Source organism: Eretmochelys imbricata, chromosome 8 (assembly GCF_965152235.1).
Source record: "Eretmochelys imbricata isolate rEreImb1 chromosome 8, rEreImb1.hap1, whole genome shotgun sequence".
NCBI lineage: Eukaryota > Metazoa > Chordata > Testudines > Cheloniidae > Eretmochelys > Eretmochelys imbricata.
In genome coordinates, this window is record NC_135579.1 from 4,591,157 (window position 1) to 4,609,436 (window position 18,280).

At 55.7% G+C, this 18,280-nt stretch overlaps 1 protein-coding gene across 3 annotated transcripts in view; it reads right to left on the reverse strand.

The window, feature by feature from the left end:
* Positions 1–18,280, reverse strand: part of LARP1 (La ribonucleoprotein 1, translational regulator) — a 79,893-nt gene that overhangs the window by 13,116 nt on the left and 48,497 nt on the right. For 2 of the 3 annotated variants that reach the window (XM_077823596.1, XM_077823597.1), the window contains exons 3-12: positions 15,400–15,465; positions 11,892–12,063; positions 9,946–10,077; positions 9,238–9,390; positions 6,913–7,075; positions 5,820–5,964; positions 5,263–5,437; positions 4,515–4,684; positions 3,663–4,016; positions 51–174 (exon numbers count right to left, since the gene is read on the reverse strand). In XM_077823596.1, the coding sequence (XP_077679722.1) occupies positions 51–174; positions 3,663–4,016; positions 4,515–4,684; positions 5,263–5,437; positions 5,820–5,964; positions 6,913–7,075; positions 9,238–9,390; positions 9,946–10,077; positions 11,892–12,063; positions 15,400–15,465 (1,654 nt within the window). The remainder of the gene's footprint in view (positions 1–50; positions 175–3,662; positions 4,017–4,514; positions 4,685–5,262; positions 5,438–5,819; positions 5,965–6,912; positions 7,076–9,237; positions 9,391–9,945; positions 10,078–11,891; positions 12,064–15,399; positions 15,466–18,280) is intronic. The other variant, XM_077823598.1, reaches the window with a different exon arrangement.

The window sequence follows — 18,280 nt, forward strand, 5'->3', positions numbered from 1 at the left end:
AGAGTTAGAAGTAAGTTACACAAATACGTCCTTAATACCGCATCTCTTACCTTGCTGGAATCTGGGGGGTCCAGGCGGGACTTCCTGGTTTGGATCGACGGGGGGCTCTGGGGTCAGAGTATCAAACTGCTCCCGGCTGATCATATTCACCTTCTTGAAGTTCTCAACCTCTTGCTGCATTTAAAGATGAAGAGAATGGAGTAGCCAGCACAGCTGCCCTGCCCACGACAGGACGGTTCACCCCCATTCAGCCGGGAGCCTCCTCTGGGGTTCCGCGCTGGCCCTGAGCAGACACTTCATCTGTGGCTCATCCCAAATCTACCTGTTCCCTCCCGTTGCCAGCACAGCCTGGACATGCCCTCACCACTGCCCTCTCCCGGCAGGTAACTCTGGTGAGAGGTCAGTACTGCAGCGCCAGCCCATTTAGACTAGGAGGGGGAATCCGACTTAGCCTAGGACTTGCTTTTAAAAAGGGGGCCCCACCCCTTTGTCCTGGTGCCAGTCACGGAAATGCCAGCTCCGAGCGCTGAGGGGCACGGCTCACCCCTCTGTGCCATGGACAGGACGAGGGAACCCTTCCATTCCCTCCCTACAGGAGCGATTTGCAGTGCATGTGACACCCATGTCTATGTGCACCCCCCGGGCTAGAGCAGCTCCCTGGCATCTCTCGCACTTCTGCTGTCCCAGCTATGCATTTCTGGAGACGGGAAAGGGAAACCCGCCCGTGACAATGTCCTGCAGGGATGGGGCCGTCACCTGCTCTCTGTCTTATTGCTCTTAGCCAGCCCAACTCTCAATCCAACCTGGAGGAGCTCTCCCAGAGCAGCGCCATGCTCATCTCTAGGAGCGACGGCCTGGTGCCAGGGCACAAGCCGAGGCCGCAGGAGATCCAGGTTCAATTCCCAGCTCCGGTCACTTCCTGGTGACCTTGGGCAAGGCACTGAAGCCTCTCTGTGCCTCAGTACAATGGGGACCGTAACAACGCTTCCCTACCCTCTTGGGGTTGCTGTGAGGATAAATATATGAAAGCGCTAGAAGACATGGCATTACCACCCCCTTCCTGCTCCTTTCACACTCACCCACTTCAGTTACCTCTAGAATGTCTTACAGCTCCCCTGGGTTCCAAGGCCACTCAGGGACCAGCCTCCCCAAGGCCTCCAGGGCCTTCTTCACCCCCCAGCCCCTCTCCTCTCTTGGGGTACTAATACAGGCTCAGCATGCTCCCAGCAAAGGCCCAGGTGTCCCACTGGACTGCACGCACCACCCTCTTACTATGTGACTCTGCCCAGGGCTGCCCAAACAGCACCTCCCTCGGGCCCTCTGCTCCTCACCCCAACCACTTCCGTCTCCCCATTCTCAGCTTCAATTTGCTCCCCGTGGCACAGCTCTATTTCCCCTCATGGTGTAGTACCAAGCACGGGCCCCGCGTACGCCCGGGGAAGCATCACTGAAGTCCATGGCAGTCATTTCTGTGAGCATTACTCAGTAAAACTGTTCTTCTGCAACACACTGCAGACTAAGGCCTTCTCGGGGGCGAGGGAAAGCGTGTTCTTATCCCGAGTGAGGTAACCTGAGTTAAAACAGCAGTGAAGACATGGTACCTTGGCTTCTAACTCCAAGTCAAGCCCACAGGGGAGCCTGGGTTGAACTTGAATGGCTATGGCCTGGTCTCCACCTCAGAGTCAGGTCGACGGAAAGCAGCTTATATCAACCTATCAGTGACTACACTCCGCCGTTGCACCCGCCGATGTAAGTCACCCACTACACCGACCTGATAACTCCACCTACACGAGGGGTCCTGCTTAGGGTGATGTCGTTTGGACGAGGCAGCGTCCGTGTAGACACGGTGTTGCTTACAATCGCCTGTTGGCTGTCAGCCCCGGGGCAGGGAGGCTCCAGCGGTCAGCACCCCACACAGTTAAGTCAGTGGAAGTGGTGTCATGCACCACCACCAGAGGGGGTGTAGTGTGGACATGAATCACCGCAGTGACTGTACGGAGACCTAACTTAAGTCGACTTAATTTTGTCGTCGAGACAAGGCCTGGCTTGAGTCAAAAGCCAAGTTCTGGGTCTTCCCTGCTATTTTAATCCCCGTTAGCTAACCCGAGGGAGAAACATGCCCCCTTAGTGCAGTAGCAACCCACTGACGGCATGTGCTGGCCACCTGCTTTCGCTCCCTGAACGGTTGTGCTGCTCGCTGGGTTGAAGAGAAAGTCTTGGAATCGGCTGCCCACAGCGTGGCACTTCTGAGAGAACAGAGACCACCTATAAAATGCCAGAGTCTCCGGAGATACGACAGGTCCTTGTGGCAACGAAAACAGAGCAGGGGCTACGGGTCGGGGGGAGGGGTCACTGGAAAGAATTGTGACCAGGATTGTATTACCAGAGACGCGGTAGGATACCAAAAATAAAAGCGACCACAACACACAGGCATAAGGAGGCGCTTTAAACTGGCACCTCCTGACTTCCGAACACTGCAGCCTCCACGCAGGAACGTTTTGGGGGGTGGAATGATCCTAACCTGGCTCCCGTGTGCATGGGGAGACGAGTGTGGGGTGGTCTCGGACAGCTAACAGTACTGCACCTGCTTTCCTGCAGAGGCGTCGGCTCCTCCGACTTCACAGCGGAGCAGAAGCACTTTGCAGCTTGCTCTCCTCAGTCCCTCCCTTCCCAGCATCTAGCTGCCTCTCCCTCAGCAATGTCACCCTGACTTCCGCAGCTACAGCCGGTACTGTCGCGTCAGCTTCCAATCTGGTTTCCCACGGCCCAGAGTTCCTGGGCACCGGGCCCCTAGCCACATCTGGAGGGCAAGCCCTAGAAAGGCTTACACACCACCAGAGATAATGTGATGCTCTACAAGGCCTGAAACAGACTCCAAGGTGCAGGCCACTGGAGCGTGAGGAGGAAGACAGAATGGGGGGATGGGAAAGAGTGAGTTTTAAGGAGCAATTGTCAAGTACAGAATGCAGCATGAACAGAGATGCACAAGCAGACAGTGGGAGCAGCCCAAAGGAGCGAGGCCGGGACACAGTGAGAACAGAGGTGAAGTGGGGAGGAAATGAGGCAGAGTCTTGGGGGAGATGGCCAGGAGCACAGATCTGCTGTAGGTCGAGAAAGGAAGGGGGAGATATGGTCCAAGTGGCAGGAAGGGACAAGGAACTGGTGTGGCTGGCTGGTTCCTGCCCAACTGCACCCATCCCTCTAACTAAAGCCATTTCCCCTCCCAGGTGTTGTGCTAGGGCGGGATGAAAGAGAGCCTGGGAGCCCTAAGGGAGGGCTCTCTAGGGCAAACTCGGGGCCGGGGGCGAAGCTAGCCATGCTGCTACCTGTGACCCTGTTCGGCGGGTAGGAGTCCCAAATCCAGCACTGTTGGCTGGACACCTTTCATGAGCACCATGCGATGCCCTCGCCCAACCCTGTCGCAGGGCTCATCTGTGATTTTCAACCAGCGCAAGACACAGTACAGTCGCGCCTGTTTCAGTCTGAACCAGGTTTATTTCGTTTCGCATGAGCTGGTTAGGAAGAGGTTTTAAGTCCAAGTGAAATAAGCCAGCTACTCAACCTGAAATGAGCGCGCCCCCCATGTATGGTTCGCACTGGATTAACTAAGCCAGGGGAAGGGTCACCCAGACACACGCTGGGACACAGGTTCTAGCTCTCACCTTGATCTGCGAATATTCAGGCTCAAACTGCTCCGTCCACAGGTCCTGCTCATAGTAATACAGCCCGTCATTGATGACCTTGGCTAGCTCAGAGCTCATTTTCGCCCTGGAGGTGTGATTGCCTGTGCGATCCCCCCCGGGATGCCGGCGCAGGTAAGGGGGCGTCTGCGTCACTATCAGGATCTTGTTCACGTCCCTGTCGTCGATTTCGTAGTCAGAATCCTCATCTGACCAGTCGGTGAAGGTGTTCTTACGGCCGTCTATCTGCTCCATTTCCTCGTCAAATAGGAAGTCCAACTCCTCAGGCTCGTCTTGGTCCTTCTGTTTCTGCGGTGCTTTCGACTCCTCCACTTTCTAAAGGCAAACGGAGGAGAGGATGAGTTGGAGGCCCTGGGGGATGCAGCTAGGGCTCCGGCAGAACAGTCACCACGAGGCCCGCTGGGTTTTCAGGTCAGGAGCCAGGGAGAACTGCACATTTCTGCCCTGGCGAGTTAATACTGCCTCAGCAAGACCCTGGTGCTGACTCAGCACAACACATGGAGTGACCCTGCCGTCCCAAAGGCTGCTGGTTCTGTGCTGCTGAAAGAACAGGGTCACCTTCAGCTCGCTGCTTTTCCCCTCTAGGCCACACGAAGCTGACAGCCCATGTTCAACCAGGAAAGCCACCCACGGGAGTCATGCCCCAGAAGCCAGTCAAGTACTAAATCTGCTCCTGCCTCATTGCTAGAGCTGGCCAGACAACTGCCAGCAAAACCCAGCCATTTCCCAGACACTGCCCAGCGCCGTTCCCACCCCGTGGCGTTTCTCAGCTCAGCCTGCTACATGGGGAGAGCCACACACGCCGCACAGTACCTTGGGTCTGGCTGGGGAAGGCCTAGGCCTCTTCTTCACTTCAATCCACGTCTCCGAATCCAAGTCCGGTAAGCTGGCAGACAGGCCTTTGGGCATCGTCTTCAGGTTACTGACCTCCTCAGTCTTAGTCGGCACAGGGCTGGCAGAGCGGGGAGAGCCGGGGGCAGATTCTAGATACATTTCGGGACAGACAAGGGTTTTATACATGGCATGTAAGTGTTTGCACATCCACCCACGCAGGTAAGGATGGCCCCAGGGCAAGTGGCATGAGTCTGTGCACATTCAAGGGTCTTATTCTCAAAAACCTGGAAGGAAAGTCCCAGAGAAAGCTGCCTCCACAGCAGCAAACACCAAGTCCAGAGAAGGGAAAGGCCTTGCAGCAAGGAGAGGGCTGCTACGGGGAACCCTCTTGCCAAAATGCAGGATTGCTCCATGTGTTGTATTCTCCACAGTTTGCCATGTCTAGATTGAAAGGCTGAGATTTGCAAAGCCCTCAGGGGATCTGGACACCCACTGAGTTTACTCAGCCCTGAGAAGTGTCAGCCCAAAGGGTCTCAGGTGCTTGGGCCCCCCTCCATCCTCAGCAGGACCCTTCCTGGGAGAGTCAGGGTCGCTACAGGACAAACTGCCCCAAAAACACCATCCACCTGCTATTAATTACATGAATTTGTGACAGCACTAGATAGCTTTGCCTCCCACACTCTCCCCGGTTACACGCACCCACTCACCCCAACGCTCCCCCTCTTACCTGTCTCCTTTTGGAAGCTCTGCCGGGGGACGAACTCGGGGCAGTTGATGAGCTGAGAGAAGTCAGTCTGTGTGTAGTCTGCCATGGGGGGGCCGGGGAGAGGCCATTTTTCTGGCTGCTCCTTTCTCCTGATCTTCTGGTCCACAATCTCCACCACCTTGCTGTCCTTCAGAGCCTGGAGACCAAGCCCCCCGAGCGGTGTTAATTCAGAGACGCCCCCCAAGGGGCGGCTGTGAACCCCAGCCTGGAGGCTGGGGCTGCCTTTGCAGGGAGGTGGAGACAGAACCCTGGCGTCTGCACCGGGGAGGGAGCAACGTGCTCCCATTAGCTCACGTACCCTGGGGTTCCACCAGTGGGGCAAGGCAGGAAGTCCGACTTGCTTGGCCTCACCTTGGGCAAGTCCCCCAACGGCCGCAGCATCTTCCCGGAAGTCAGCGGGAAAGTCAGGTTTGAGAGAATCGGGGACTGGACAGGAGGGGAACGGCCCGAGCCGAGCTTTGCCCAGCAGCCCCGCAGACCTCCCTGTTCCCAGAGGCGACCCCGTCAGGAGCCCTCACCTTGACGATGAGGCCAACGTCCGTGGTCAGGGCCTGCACCCGGTGGAAGCTGGCGATCAAGGTGATGGGGAGGAAGCCTTCCGTGTCCATCTTGCGCCGCAGGAAGAAGTCCCGCTCCAGGTTGTCCACGCTGAAGTAGTACTCTCTGCACGGAGCACCGGCAGCGAAGGAAGGAGACACAGACTATCACCACCTTGCTCAGGCACCGCAGACCCCACGAGCCACCCCCACCCCCGCCGGGATCTCCAGCCTTTCCTGTGACAGCGGGCGCCCTGGGAGCTCAGGCCAGGCCCTGAAACCGCAGAGAGATGCTGGAAGCCAGCCCTGCGCGGCTGCCACCTGCACGAGGAGCAGCTCGTTAGTGGCGCTGGGCAAAGAGGAGCTCAAGCGCAATCTCTGAAAGGGAAGTTACGCGACTCTCTGGTAGTGGCTCAGCTCTGAGGGGGCCCACCAGTTCATGCATCTCCCCAAAAGAGGGCTGGACGCCAGAAAAGGCACCACCCTTCTACTTCTCTGCCCCCTCGCCTCTATAGCCAGAGTCCTACACCTGCAAGCCGGCTGCTCACAGCCAGACTGTTAGCTCTTGCTTGCATCCCAGGGTACCTGAAGGCCCCAGCTCAGCCAGGGGTCCCGTCAGACTCAGTTCTCCGCACAGAGTCCCTGCCCCACAGAGTTTATCATCTAAACAAAGACCATGGGTGGGCAAGAGACCCAGTTTACAGGTGGGGAATTGAAGGGCAGAGAGTCAATAGCCTTGTTCAAGGGAGTCTCTGGCAAAGCAGGGAACTGAGCCCAGGTCTGGAGTCAGTCCCATGGCCTAGCCACAAGCCCCTCCCCGCTTCTGGTTTCGGTAACTCCATGGCAGACAGAAGCATCGACTCCCAGGCTGCAGCCCCTCCCAAGGCTACGTCTGTTGAGTATCCCAGGTAAGTTGGGTGCCACATTTTGAGCTGAGTTCAGCCCCCAGTGCGGGCTCATGGAGCTTTGCTGCCCCATGTTACGCCACAGCACCACATCAAGAGGGGACAAACCCCAGTCCCTGGCTCTGCTGGCTAGGGACGCCCCCGGCCCCCAGGGAAGGGGCAGCACTTACATCTGCCGCTTGATGTAGTCCTTGAGCAGCTCCTGATCCACGCTGTACAGCTCCGTGCTGCTGACGTTATCGAAGTAGTAGGTGATGTTACTAGCGTACTTCTGGGTGCGCGAGCCGTCCGAGCTGTCAAATTTCCGGTAGCCATACTGGTAGTCAAAGTGTGCTGCGAGAGAGGAAGAAAGGCAGGCCTTTCAGGGGGCACGTGACATCTACTGTCCCCGGGTCTTTGCGATCTTCCTGAGGGCGTGGCAAGGTGATACAACCCAGGCATTACCGCCATACGAACAGCAGCGCTCTACCAACAATCCCAGCTTAGGGCCCAGAACACAGCAGCAGTCAGGACAGTCACAAGAGAACTGCACAGGAACTATGAAGGGGACCCCTCCAATACGGATTCCTGCCCCGAGGCAATTCCCTAACTCTGTAAATACCACGGCAAACAGAACAAGGGCTGATGGGAGGTGTCCAGACACGGCAGCGATTCCAGCAGAGACACCTCCAGCTTTGCAAAGCCCCTGCTGCTACCAGCCATCTCCTTAAAGAGCAAGGACAGGGACCCAGACAGCATGGGGAGCTTGAAACCCCCCCCCGCCCTGCTTTAGCCATCAGGAGAGCGTTCTGATTCGGCTGGAATGCTGAGCCTTTCGGGTGAACAAAGCACTGGCCATTGTCACAGCAAAGTCAGCTGGATTTTCGTGGCCCCAGCAAATGACAAATCACCACCACGTGAACTAACAGGCTCATGCAGCCCCATCCCCTGGGGCCTGTCCATTAACCAGGAGTCCTCTCTCCACATGACAAACATAAGGAAGAGGACTGAGAAGCGAGGGCCAAGAACTCCTGCGCATCCCTGACCCCCAACCCCACCCCCCTCCATGCGGGGGGATACAAAGGTGGGGCGAAATTAGGTGCAAACAGCGGATGTGGGGAAAAAAAATACTAAATGTTCATATTAAGACAAGTGCAGCCAGGCATCCCCTGGGCTTAGGCTGCGTTCACGCAGAGGAACCCCAAGGGAGTGTCTACGAAGTCTAGGAGCAGCTGCAGCTCTGGGCTGAAGCTCTCAACAGCACAACTCACGGCAGCTCTGTAATTAGGGGCACCTCGCCACGTTTTCCTTTCACACCCCGTCTTCTGCACTCCCTGGCCCAGCAGGCCTGCCGGGGGTTTGGAGCCTCTTGCTGGAATGGGCATGGTTGGCTCCTCCGGAGCAGCTGTCTCCTCCCCACCCCCCCAAGAGACCCCTCACTGGGAGCAGCTATTCCGTCATGCTCATTGCACAGATTGGCACCCAGCCAGGGGCTGGTGAGGAACTCATTTCTCTGAGTTGGGCAGTGCTCTGGCAGCCAGAAAGGCAGGGGATCACAGCAAGTTCACAGCGCTGTATCTCAGGGCCTGAGGATGACGGGAGGAAAATTTAACCAAACTAGTGCTTAGGCTCATACTCAAAGCAGATCCAGCCATGTGCTGATGGAGGAGCTAGCCTCCTGCTGAGAGGAGACCGGTAATCCAATGCCGGCCTGGGTTTTGCCAGTACCGGGTTCAAGTCCCTGCTCTGCCAGGCTTCCTGTGTGACCTTGGGTAGGTCACAGTCTCCCTGGGCCTCAGCTCCACACTTACAGAGGAGGATCACCTGGGCGTTAGCATATGCATCCCCCTGATTGTGAGGTGCTCACGCGTTACCGCAACAGGCACCGTATAAACACTTCAGGAGGGCCAGTCCTTAACCATCACTCGGGATGCTCATCCAGACGTGGCTTGTGGATCCCACGACACTTCTCGAAACACCAGGCAGCCCTGGTATCCTGGCCAACGTGCCCTCCACATCCAAAGCTGCGTCCGAGGGGGAGAGTTACTCGTGACCCCGCCCCAGTGCTGCACTAACCGACAGTCCCTGAACTGCCAGGACCCAGGTCTGTCTGGAGAAACGCCGAGGTACCCAGAGCACAGACGATACTTTTCTCCGTCTGTGCATGATCCATTTCCGTGGCTGACCTGTACCAAACTAGGGCTGTTTATCAGCTGCCACATCTACCATTCCACGTGATGGAGTTACGGTATTCTCTAGCCTGTGGTGAACGCTTGCACCACAGGTGACATGAAGACACAGGGCTGCGAGGAATGCGATATGCCTGACTGTTCCCACGAGCACTCAACCACCATCACCCGCAAATCCTTTCCCGAAGAACAAACCAGCTCCAAGCCCCACTCACTCCAGCAGCCAGTCAGTCACGGGCCCCTTACAAAAGGGCTCCGAGAATAAGGTGCAGTCCGCTGCTGACTGCATCTTGCCCAGTTAGACACCCAGAGCAGGGCTATACGTACAGCGAGTGCCTCCTCTTCCTCGGCTCCGGCCCCGGCCCCTGCCCCGGCCCCTGCCCCGGAAGGCTCCTCGCACTGCTCCTCCCTCGCTCTTGACACTGGAGGTTTCGTCGTGATCAGGCCAGTTCCGCTCGTGCTTGTTATCCGGGTGCCAGCCTGCGGGGGAGCAAGGGGGACACTAGAGGTGAGGTGAAAGCGCCCTCTGCTGGCTCCGATGTGCAATTAGGCCTGGGGATTGCGCCCCATTGCCCTCTGTCCTTCGGCAGGTACCAGAGTGCCCTGGAAGGAGTCTAGCATCTAAAGCAATTACATCCTCTTTGCAATGCTCCCTGAACAAGTGACACGGCTAAAGCCCTTCTCTGCGCCCAGATGAGCTCTTTACCTCGGGGGCAAATGCTTCAGAGTCCAGGCTTTCCCCGACCCTCTCCTGCGTTGGAGAAGAGTGGCTGGGAAAGGGCCCATCTGGCATTATCGGACCATGACCGACACGGTCCCGAGAGCTTCCCTTGGGACGTCGTCCGTAGCATGCCCTTGAGCGCAGCGTCCAGGCGCCGCTCCCTGCAAGCGCTCAGATCCAGCGATGGCTGGTGGAAATGCCACGGGGGAACCCCAGGTAGGCTGGGAGTGCTGCAGCAGCCATGCCACCAGGTGCCGAGACGGGGGGGAGCTACCGCCTGCCCCTGCCCCCCACCCCCAGCCCAGCCCACCCACCTTTCAATTCGCTGCGGTTGTTGGAGGGGTGCCTGTGTTGCTCATTCTGCCGGTTGTTCCGAGAGGCCGTTTTGTCCCTGGGCACCTCCGCCTTCATGTCTATTTGCAGAGGGACCCACTTGTGCTTGTTGCCTGAACGAGGGACAGGATTTGGGCATGACACAGCTTTAAAAGGAAGAACAAATCTTTGCTTCCACCTCCGCCCTCCCCTTCTCCCTGCATGTTCAAGCAGGGACAAAATCTAGGGTGCATCCAATTCCAGGCCAGAAGGCGCTTGGGCCTCTCACACAGATCCCCCCCTCTGTGAGGCTCCTGCTGGCCCGCTGCCCTGAAAACAGCCTCAGGGAGACTGCAGAACCACAGCACAGGAGGGCTGGGTGTGGCTCCCCTCTGGCTCACCAGTGCTGCTCCCTTCCCCACAGTCTCTGCCGCTCTGGGGAGCTCAGGGCCATGGGGCTGCTGCACTGGACTTGAAAGCTTTCTGCCCCATGCGTTCGGTGCTTGCACATGGCCCCAAAGTCACTCGCAGACCTCGGACCAGACCTGGTGAACTTCAAAGCACAAGGAGGAGACCGAGACGGTTCTTGCCATTGTGTGCACTCCGCTCATGGCCGGATTTCCTGTTGCGCCCTGGGATCGAAGCAGGCTTCCCCCTGGAAAGCCATCTCCTGGGGTCGAGTGCAACAGATGTCTCCCAACGCACAGCCAGCCACCGCCCCAGGAAAGATGATGAATGGGGCCAGTCCGTCCATCCGAGAGGCAGGCTATGGTCTTCCCAGAACTCATCGAGGTCTGAAGAAAGCACTGAACCCAGGGGTCCCTGTACCCACGGGATGAGGGGCGCCACGGTCACGCTCCTGATGTTCTAGTTCTGATGCTTTTTGCAACCTGGGGAACTTACATGAGCATAGCTACATCTCGCAGGGCTGTGAAAAATCCACTCCCCCGAGACCCAGCTCTGGTGACCTAGTCCCCATGCAGAGAGTGCTAGGTCGACGGATGAATTCTCTCAGGGAGGTGCATTAACTGCGTCAATGGAAGAAGGGAGTCTCCACGCTGAATGATGCAGCTGCGTCACTGTAGCAGAGTAAGTGCAGACGTCCCCTGACTCTTTGCTACCCCAGCTACCCTGAGATGGAACAGGAGAGACGCCAAGACTCCCGGAGGGCAGAGGTGGCCGATGCACAGATTCCAGGCCCAGCACCGGCTGCCGCCTCAGATCCAGGGACACAGCCTCACTCCCTTTCATGCCTATCCATTATCTCTTGTTTACAAGCAGCTACAACAGAGCCTAGACCAGGTTCCACATGCCTCTAACGTCGCCCAGCAATAGACCCAGCTCGCCAGCTGATCCCCAACAGCAGTGATGAGCGAATGCCCTCTCCCCAGAGGCTGTAGAAAAGGAGAAACTTCCCCTGGAGATCAACCGAGCTGGACTATTTTGGATCAAGCAGAGTAGGGGAGCGAGTCCCAGAGCAGAGGGACCCTCATGGGAAATACCCCTGCAAACAACTGATGCGGATCCAGCACCCCACTCAGTAGCCGTGATTGCACTGGGGGGGGGGGAGGGAAGAGGGAATCGGTGGGGGGAGAGGAGGAGGGGAGTCTCAGGTTGGCAGGTGCCAGGCCATTTAGGGCTTCATAGGCCAAAAGCAAATCAACAGTAATTCTATCCAGAAGGGCAGCCGGGGCGGATGGTGAAACAGCAGGACTCTCTGCTTAGCAGGCGCCACCCCTTGCTTCTGCACCAGCTTGTGAATGGATTTCAGATGCAGCCCGAGGGACGCAGGTTACAATCGCCCATCTGGAGGTGGCCAGAGAACTGGGACAGCCAGGGCAGCATGACATCAAAGGTCATGACATCATGGAAGCTGGCTCGGCCAGAACCAAATCCCCAATCTTCCAGCAGTCCCCTGGAATCTCACCCACCCCTCTCCCATTCTCACCTTTCTTCTTCTGGGCCAACTTCTGGTTGTCGTCGTCCCCGTTCTTCTCCTCCCCGGACTCGTCTGATTTGGTTTTCAGGTTCTCTTTGCCATCGCTCCCATCCCCTTTCTCCTGTTCTTTCATATCTTTCTTGAGGGGCAGCTTCCGGAGGGGCTGGGGTTTGGGTGGCTGCTGGAGACAAGAGCCAGGCAGGTGAGGCAAAGGATGGTGGGAGCGGGCTCAGGACAGACAACGCAGAGCTGGTCAGATCCACCTGCCAGAGCCACGCCCATCTAGCCCCGCAGAGGGGAAGCGGGAAGGACAGTTACTAGTCTGGGGATGGGATCCCAGCATCTCACCCTGGGGAGACGACAGGCCCCGGTAAAGAGCAGCTCAACTAGCAAGGGCTTGAAGACAAGTCGGAGTGAGCTTTGCATGCTCTCTCGTCACCCCCAGGACACACTTGGGCACGGTACCGACAAGAGTTTATCTGGAGGGGGAGCAACAGCGGGGAGAGGATTCCTAAAATCAGGGAGTGGACATAAGGGATGCTCACAGGTGTCTGTTGCATTAGGATGCTGGGTCTGGTAAAGATTCGCACCACAGAGGGGAGAAGCTGGGTAGCAATGGGGCACTGACTGACTGCAGCTATTGCATGGCCAGGAAACTAAGGCTGAAAGGAAAGTGCCCAAAAATAGAACAGCTTTGACAGCTCCTGCATCTGGGCTGCAGCAGCACGGGGCCATGCCCCTCATGAGGGCCAGCGTTAGCAGGCACCAAGCCATGGGCCGTTCCGCTGCTCAGCCAGGAGCTCTCCGCTTTCACCTGGGTAACTCGACCCCTGCACCAGAGATCCAGCTTACTGAACTTCCCTGCCCAACTCACTGCGCCCAGGGTTCAGAACAGGATCCAGGCTCCCCGTCCCAGAATAGCACCGCTGAGCGAGGGAGCCCAACATGCAGGGAATCCCTAAAAGGAAATCCTCCGCACCCGGGGCCACAGCAAGCTATTCCTGGCTGCCTCCTGAGCCGATGCCCAGCACCCCAAAGAGTCGCTCAGCTGGAGCTTCCAGCGCTACAGCAGGAGAGAGGCAGTGCCCACAGGGCCATGACCTGAACTCCAGCTTTAACACCCCCCCCCCACAGAAAACACCGAGGAATGCTCTTGGCTGAGATTCCCCTGGGGCCTCCTGCCTCCGAGATGAGCAGTGCACAGAGGGGCTCTCCCCCATAACATACCATCCAACACGCGCTAACACATGGAGAACATACATGGATTACAGCTAGGGAGCAACCTGGAGGGCGTGAGCCATCCTGGCACACTGGCAGCTCCAGTGGCTAGACACAAGCTTTGCGGGGAGCTCTGGTCAGGCCCTTCTCCCAGCAGAAGAAATATCTGTGCTGGTACACCGCCGAGCGGGCTGGTTAAGGCAATCATGAAAGTACAGTTTTAACCAGCATGGGGTCACTGGCTTCACAACCGGACCACATCCTTCTGGCCTGCAAAGGTCCCCATCTCTATCTGTTTCTGAGAGTAGTGGGCAGAGGGAACACAGGAAGAAAAAAAAAACAGACACACACTTTCAGCTCAAGGGTTAATTCTAGAGGACAACAGTGCAGAATTGGGGGGTCAGGGAAGGGGAGGAACTCCAGGCTGAAAGAGGAGCTGGGCTAGAGGAGAGATGCCACCTCAGCTCCACTTCAGGAAGCAGCATGTTGTGATACCAACTTCAGAACAGCCGCACAAGCTGAGGGCATCCGGCTTCATTCCTCCCTTGCTTGAGAAGGCTGCAGGAGCCTGGTACGTTGGGAGGCCGGGTTTAGAAAGCAGCATCCATCCCCCGAGGCACAAAGGTCACTGTAATTGTGCTGAGTTAGGGTATTCTGAACAGCCAAGTGTCTTCTCAGTGGGTAGATGAAAGTGCTTCCAACTCACACTTTGCACAGCATGTTCCTCACTGACTGCTCAACCTGCTCCTTTAGCTTTTTATTATTATTAAAGGGACAATCCATGGTTCAGATTTGAGGATGGACTTGTAAAAGCAATCTTTTACCCAACCTAAGCAATACACCCAGGCTCGTGTTTTGTTTGCAGTTCTGACGAACGGAGGTTTAAAATATCCATTCCCCTGCTCTTCCAACCCAAACACTGCAGCCTCCAGAACTGGAAGGCAAAACCACCTAGGAAAGTAAGTGAAACAAGAGCTGCATGATCTATGCTTTAGCTATTTATTTTTAAGAGGAGATTCTAGCTCTTACGGTTGCAGGGATCACCTTTAAACATCACTCTAGCATAAACCTGATGCAATGCCATCTTGGTGAGTCTGCCCGCAGTCTCAGCACCACCACTGCTGCTCAGAGCTTTGCTCAACAGCAGCAGCCTGAAATGAATAAGTGCTTGGGTCAATTTCATGGCAACAATTCAGAACCCCCCCCCCCTCCCCGCCCCGGGTTACAAGGAAAGGGCCAATAACGGCCAATTTCATGTTGCTGCTGGGAAAAGCAATGAGCAGCTGAGACATGTACCAGTGCTTTTTCCCTGGGCAAAAGGTCTTTATAAGAAAGGAGGCTAAATTTAGCACACAACACCGCTCCTCTACAGTAAGCAGAGGGGGCTTCAAACTCAGGAACCCACTAGCAGGAGACTACAAATGATAGACCATGCCCCAAGCAGGGTCCAGAGGCATCACCTTGGTGGGAAGCTAAGCAAGAGCTGGTGAGAGAGGTTGGGCTTGAGGGCTGCCTAAGGGCAGCTGGGCCTTTTAGTACATTTAGTTCTCTGGTTACTGGGAGGCTGCCAAATTTGTCAAGAACCAGAGGGAGTATAAGGGAGACAGAGGGGATCCATTAAAGGTGAGTGGAGTACACAGAGACTTAACGGGGGTGGAGATAGAAGGGAAGCAGAGCAGGAGCTGAAGGATTATGGGGCAGGTGGTAGAGAACAGTATGAAGAAGAACCAGAGAGTGAGAGCGCAAAGAGGAAAACAGACACTGAAAACAGCACAGGGAAATATACACTGGCCTGTTGTGACAAAAGAAGAACGAAGGGAACAAAGAAAGCAACTCACACAAAAACTTACATTGTAAAGGCATTAGAATCTTCCCAGAGGAGGACAGTTAAGAAAGATACACAAACAGTACACAGCTGTTTATTGCTTGCATTCCGGGGAGTAGCAGCCTAGCTCTGTCCACTGTGGCTAGCAGGACTAGTCCATCAACTAGCAGGTCTCAGGTAACTTTTCCAAACCCTGCTATAATAATCTGTGGTGTTATTGGTAAAATAGGCACTGAAATGTGATAAAGGAAGATTTCAGCTGACAGTGTCTATTTCAGCTGTTTTAGGGACAGAGAAGCCCTTACGAGACCTCGCTTCCAAAGGAAAAGCTCACAGGACGTCTTGGTCTTGAGTGGTCAACTTTTCTAGAGTTCTCTGCCCCCAGAGAGAAGAGGGGACATCGCTCGTTCGCCAGGGAAAGCTCGGATGCTGCCGCGTGGTAGAGTGTTTTGTTTGCAGGGTCGTGCTTCTTACCTGGATGCTCTTGTGGGCTATTTCTCCAGGGGTCGGCCAGTTCGTGGCATCACCAAAGTCACCCACCTTTATTCAAAAAACAAACAGAGAGATCTCGTTAGTACAGTGATCTCAAGCGCTGGTTCTGAAGGGCTGCTTCCTCGCATTCAATAGGCCAATATCCCTTCTCCCCCTTCCAGAGCACAGGGCCTGGGCTAGAGGATCGGACTGACAGCCTCTCACCCCATCCAACAGCATCCAGTACCAGATGCTTCAGAGAAAGAGACAAGAAACAGCCTCGTGGACAGCTATGGACTAACATGCCTAAAGGAGTGGTTGCTGCCTACCTCAGGGGGATCCGAGGTTGGTTTATGCCCCAAAGCCTCAGGGTATATAGCCCTTAAAATCCACGCTTCTTAGACAGGATAATTATTATCCACATGAAGTGTCACCCTCTTTAAAATTCTGTTAAGCGCTTGATCTCAACGACCTGATGGGCAACAAGTTTCATGGGCGAGTTATACACAGCGTAAAACACTAATGCCCGGTGGTTTTAAATGTACTGCCTTGGATTTAGTTGAATATCCCCCTATTCTTAAGTGACGGATGAGCGCACCCCAGACCCACTCTGGGCGGTTCACTGTACCTTCCGACTGCTAGCTGGCCACAAACAGTTTGATGACCCTGCTTTTAGCTCTGGGTCTTTCAGCTCAGACAAAAGACGGTCACGTGTTCAGAGCCACAAAGGTCAGGTTCAAGCCCCGTGGCCAACAGCTCACCCAGATGAGCGGGGTAGTAAAAACAGAAATAGCAGCTGCTGACACCCCTCTTTATACGCCTCACTACTGCGTGGAACAATCATCTCTTCCCTAGGCTCTTTCCAGACCCTCAGGCAATTTCATTGTCAGTCTCTAAATCCCCTCTATTTCTACAATCAAATGTCTGGAGCTGAACTCCTACATCCCGGGGGGAGGGATAGCTCAGTGGTTTGCGCATTGGCCTACTAAACCCAGGGTTGTGAGTTCAATCATTGAGGGGGGCCATTTAGGGATCTGGGGCAAAAATAAGGGATGGTACTTGGTAGGATGATTTAGCTGGGGATTGGTCCTGCAGGGGGTTGGACTAGATCTCCCGAGGTCCCTTCCAACCCTGATATTCTAGGATTCTATGATCCTGGTGCCGCCTGGTGAGGTCAGACCACAACTGCAAGGCTCCGCGGGGTTTCAGCACAGCCCTGTTTCCCCCGAAAGAGGAGCAGAAAGAGCACCAGGGCCTTCGGTGCTGTTAATCCAGCTGGGATACCAAATTCACTTTCAAATTCATTCTAAAAGCTCATGCCACCTGGGGGCAGATGACTGCAGGGCTCACTCACATTAAACAGCACAACTGCAATCAAGTGCTGCCAGAGCTCTGTGCTCAACTGACGGCAAGAACAGGCATCTGGTTTCCATTCAATCCACCCAGAGCAGCCTCCAAGGCCACTCACAACACACCATTCATGCGCCTTCCCTTGTGAGGCTGGAGCTTGCCGGTGAAGCTGTTTGGTTTGCAGGGCAGTTATAACACCATTTACTGGTGTCTCCACTTGATCTAGTTTTCAAACCTGATGCTTTGAGAACGAGAGGTGTTTCCAGGGGAAAAAAGGCAGAGCGTGGATGTCGCTTCCCAAACAAGCAGGGGAGGAACATTAACGCTCAAGAAAGAGGACCAGAAGATCATGCTCTGGGGAAAGCACAGTTGCCCTTTGGAGAGGAGCAGCCAGTGATGAGTGCAGGCCCCCGGCGTTCTCAGGGGGAGAGTCACACGAGACGTTATGCTATTCTGCTTGCAGGGCAATTTTCCGTATTCTCACCCAACAGAGGATTTGTATTGGCTGGTTGGTTTAAAAGGAGAGTCGAGTGGCATGGTCCAGCTTCTCTGCCACCACACCGTTCACTTCAACGGCCCATTCCTGCATTCAGCAGATCCCAGCCCGCTCCCAGGCCAGGGGGATTTCAAACCTGCTACCCAAGGGCTGTGCCACCTTAGCTCACCGGTGGGCAGCACCGGTAGCGTCAGGATCTCCTGCCCTGCCTGAAGGATCTCAGGCATCGACAGGACTTCGAGTTGACGGAGGCCCTCGTCACTGTCCATTGTGGCAAGCTTAGTTAGGGAGGGTCTCGACATGAGCTGGGCCCCCACTCCCTGACGGAGGTGTCGAGCTGCCCAGCACGGGTCCGGGCTCTCCTCCGGCCCTCTCCTTCCCCTTATGGGAAGTAGGGGATCTTCCCCTCGCAGACCTCTTGGGCTTCTTGGCCAGGGCCGGGGATCCGTGCCAACTCGTAGATGGCACAGGTGGGGCGCTCCGTGCCAACACTGCGGTGCTTGGGGCAGACTCGGACTTCTGCTCCAGTGCCGGGGTCAACGCCAACTCCATCAGGAATGTTGTGAGATGGATGACTCTTTTTTCGTTCTGGGTTTGAACGACTTACAGATGTGACAGTTGTCACTTGTGTGTCCTTCTCCTAGACACCTTAAAACAACCAATGTGCGGGTCGCTGATGGGCATGGGCCGTTTACAACTATCGCATGGTTTAAAGCCAGATGATGGGGGGGGCATGCCCCATAGGGTGACCAGATGTCCCGATTTTAGAGAGAGAGTCCTGATTTTGGGGTCTTTTTCTTCTTATATAGGCCTCTATTACCCCCCACCCCCGTCCCGATTTTTCACACTTGCGGTCTGGTCACCCTAATGCCCCGTCCCTAGGCTGAGTCCCATCCAGGACCAACGAACGAGAACTAATACGAAGGGTGAATACTGAACTATACACAACTATTTTACAAAGAAACGCTCGTGAGACACACTGAACTAAGCAAAAGCTAGCCGAAGCAGCAGACATTCCCACACCGTCACTGACGGCAA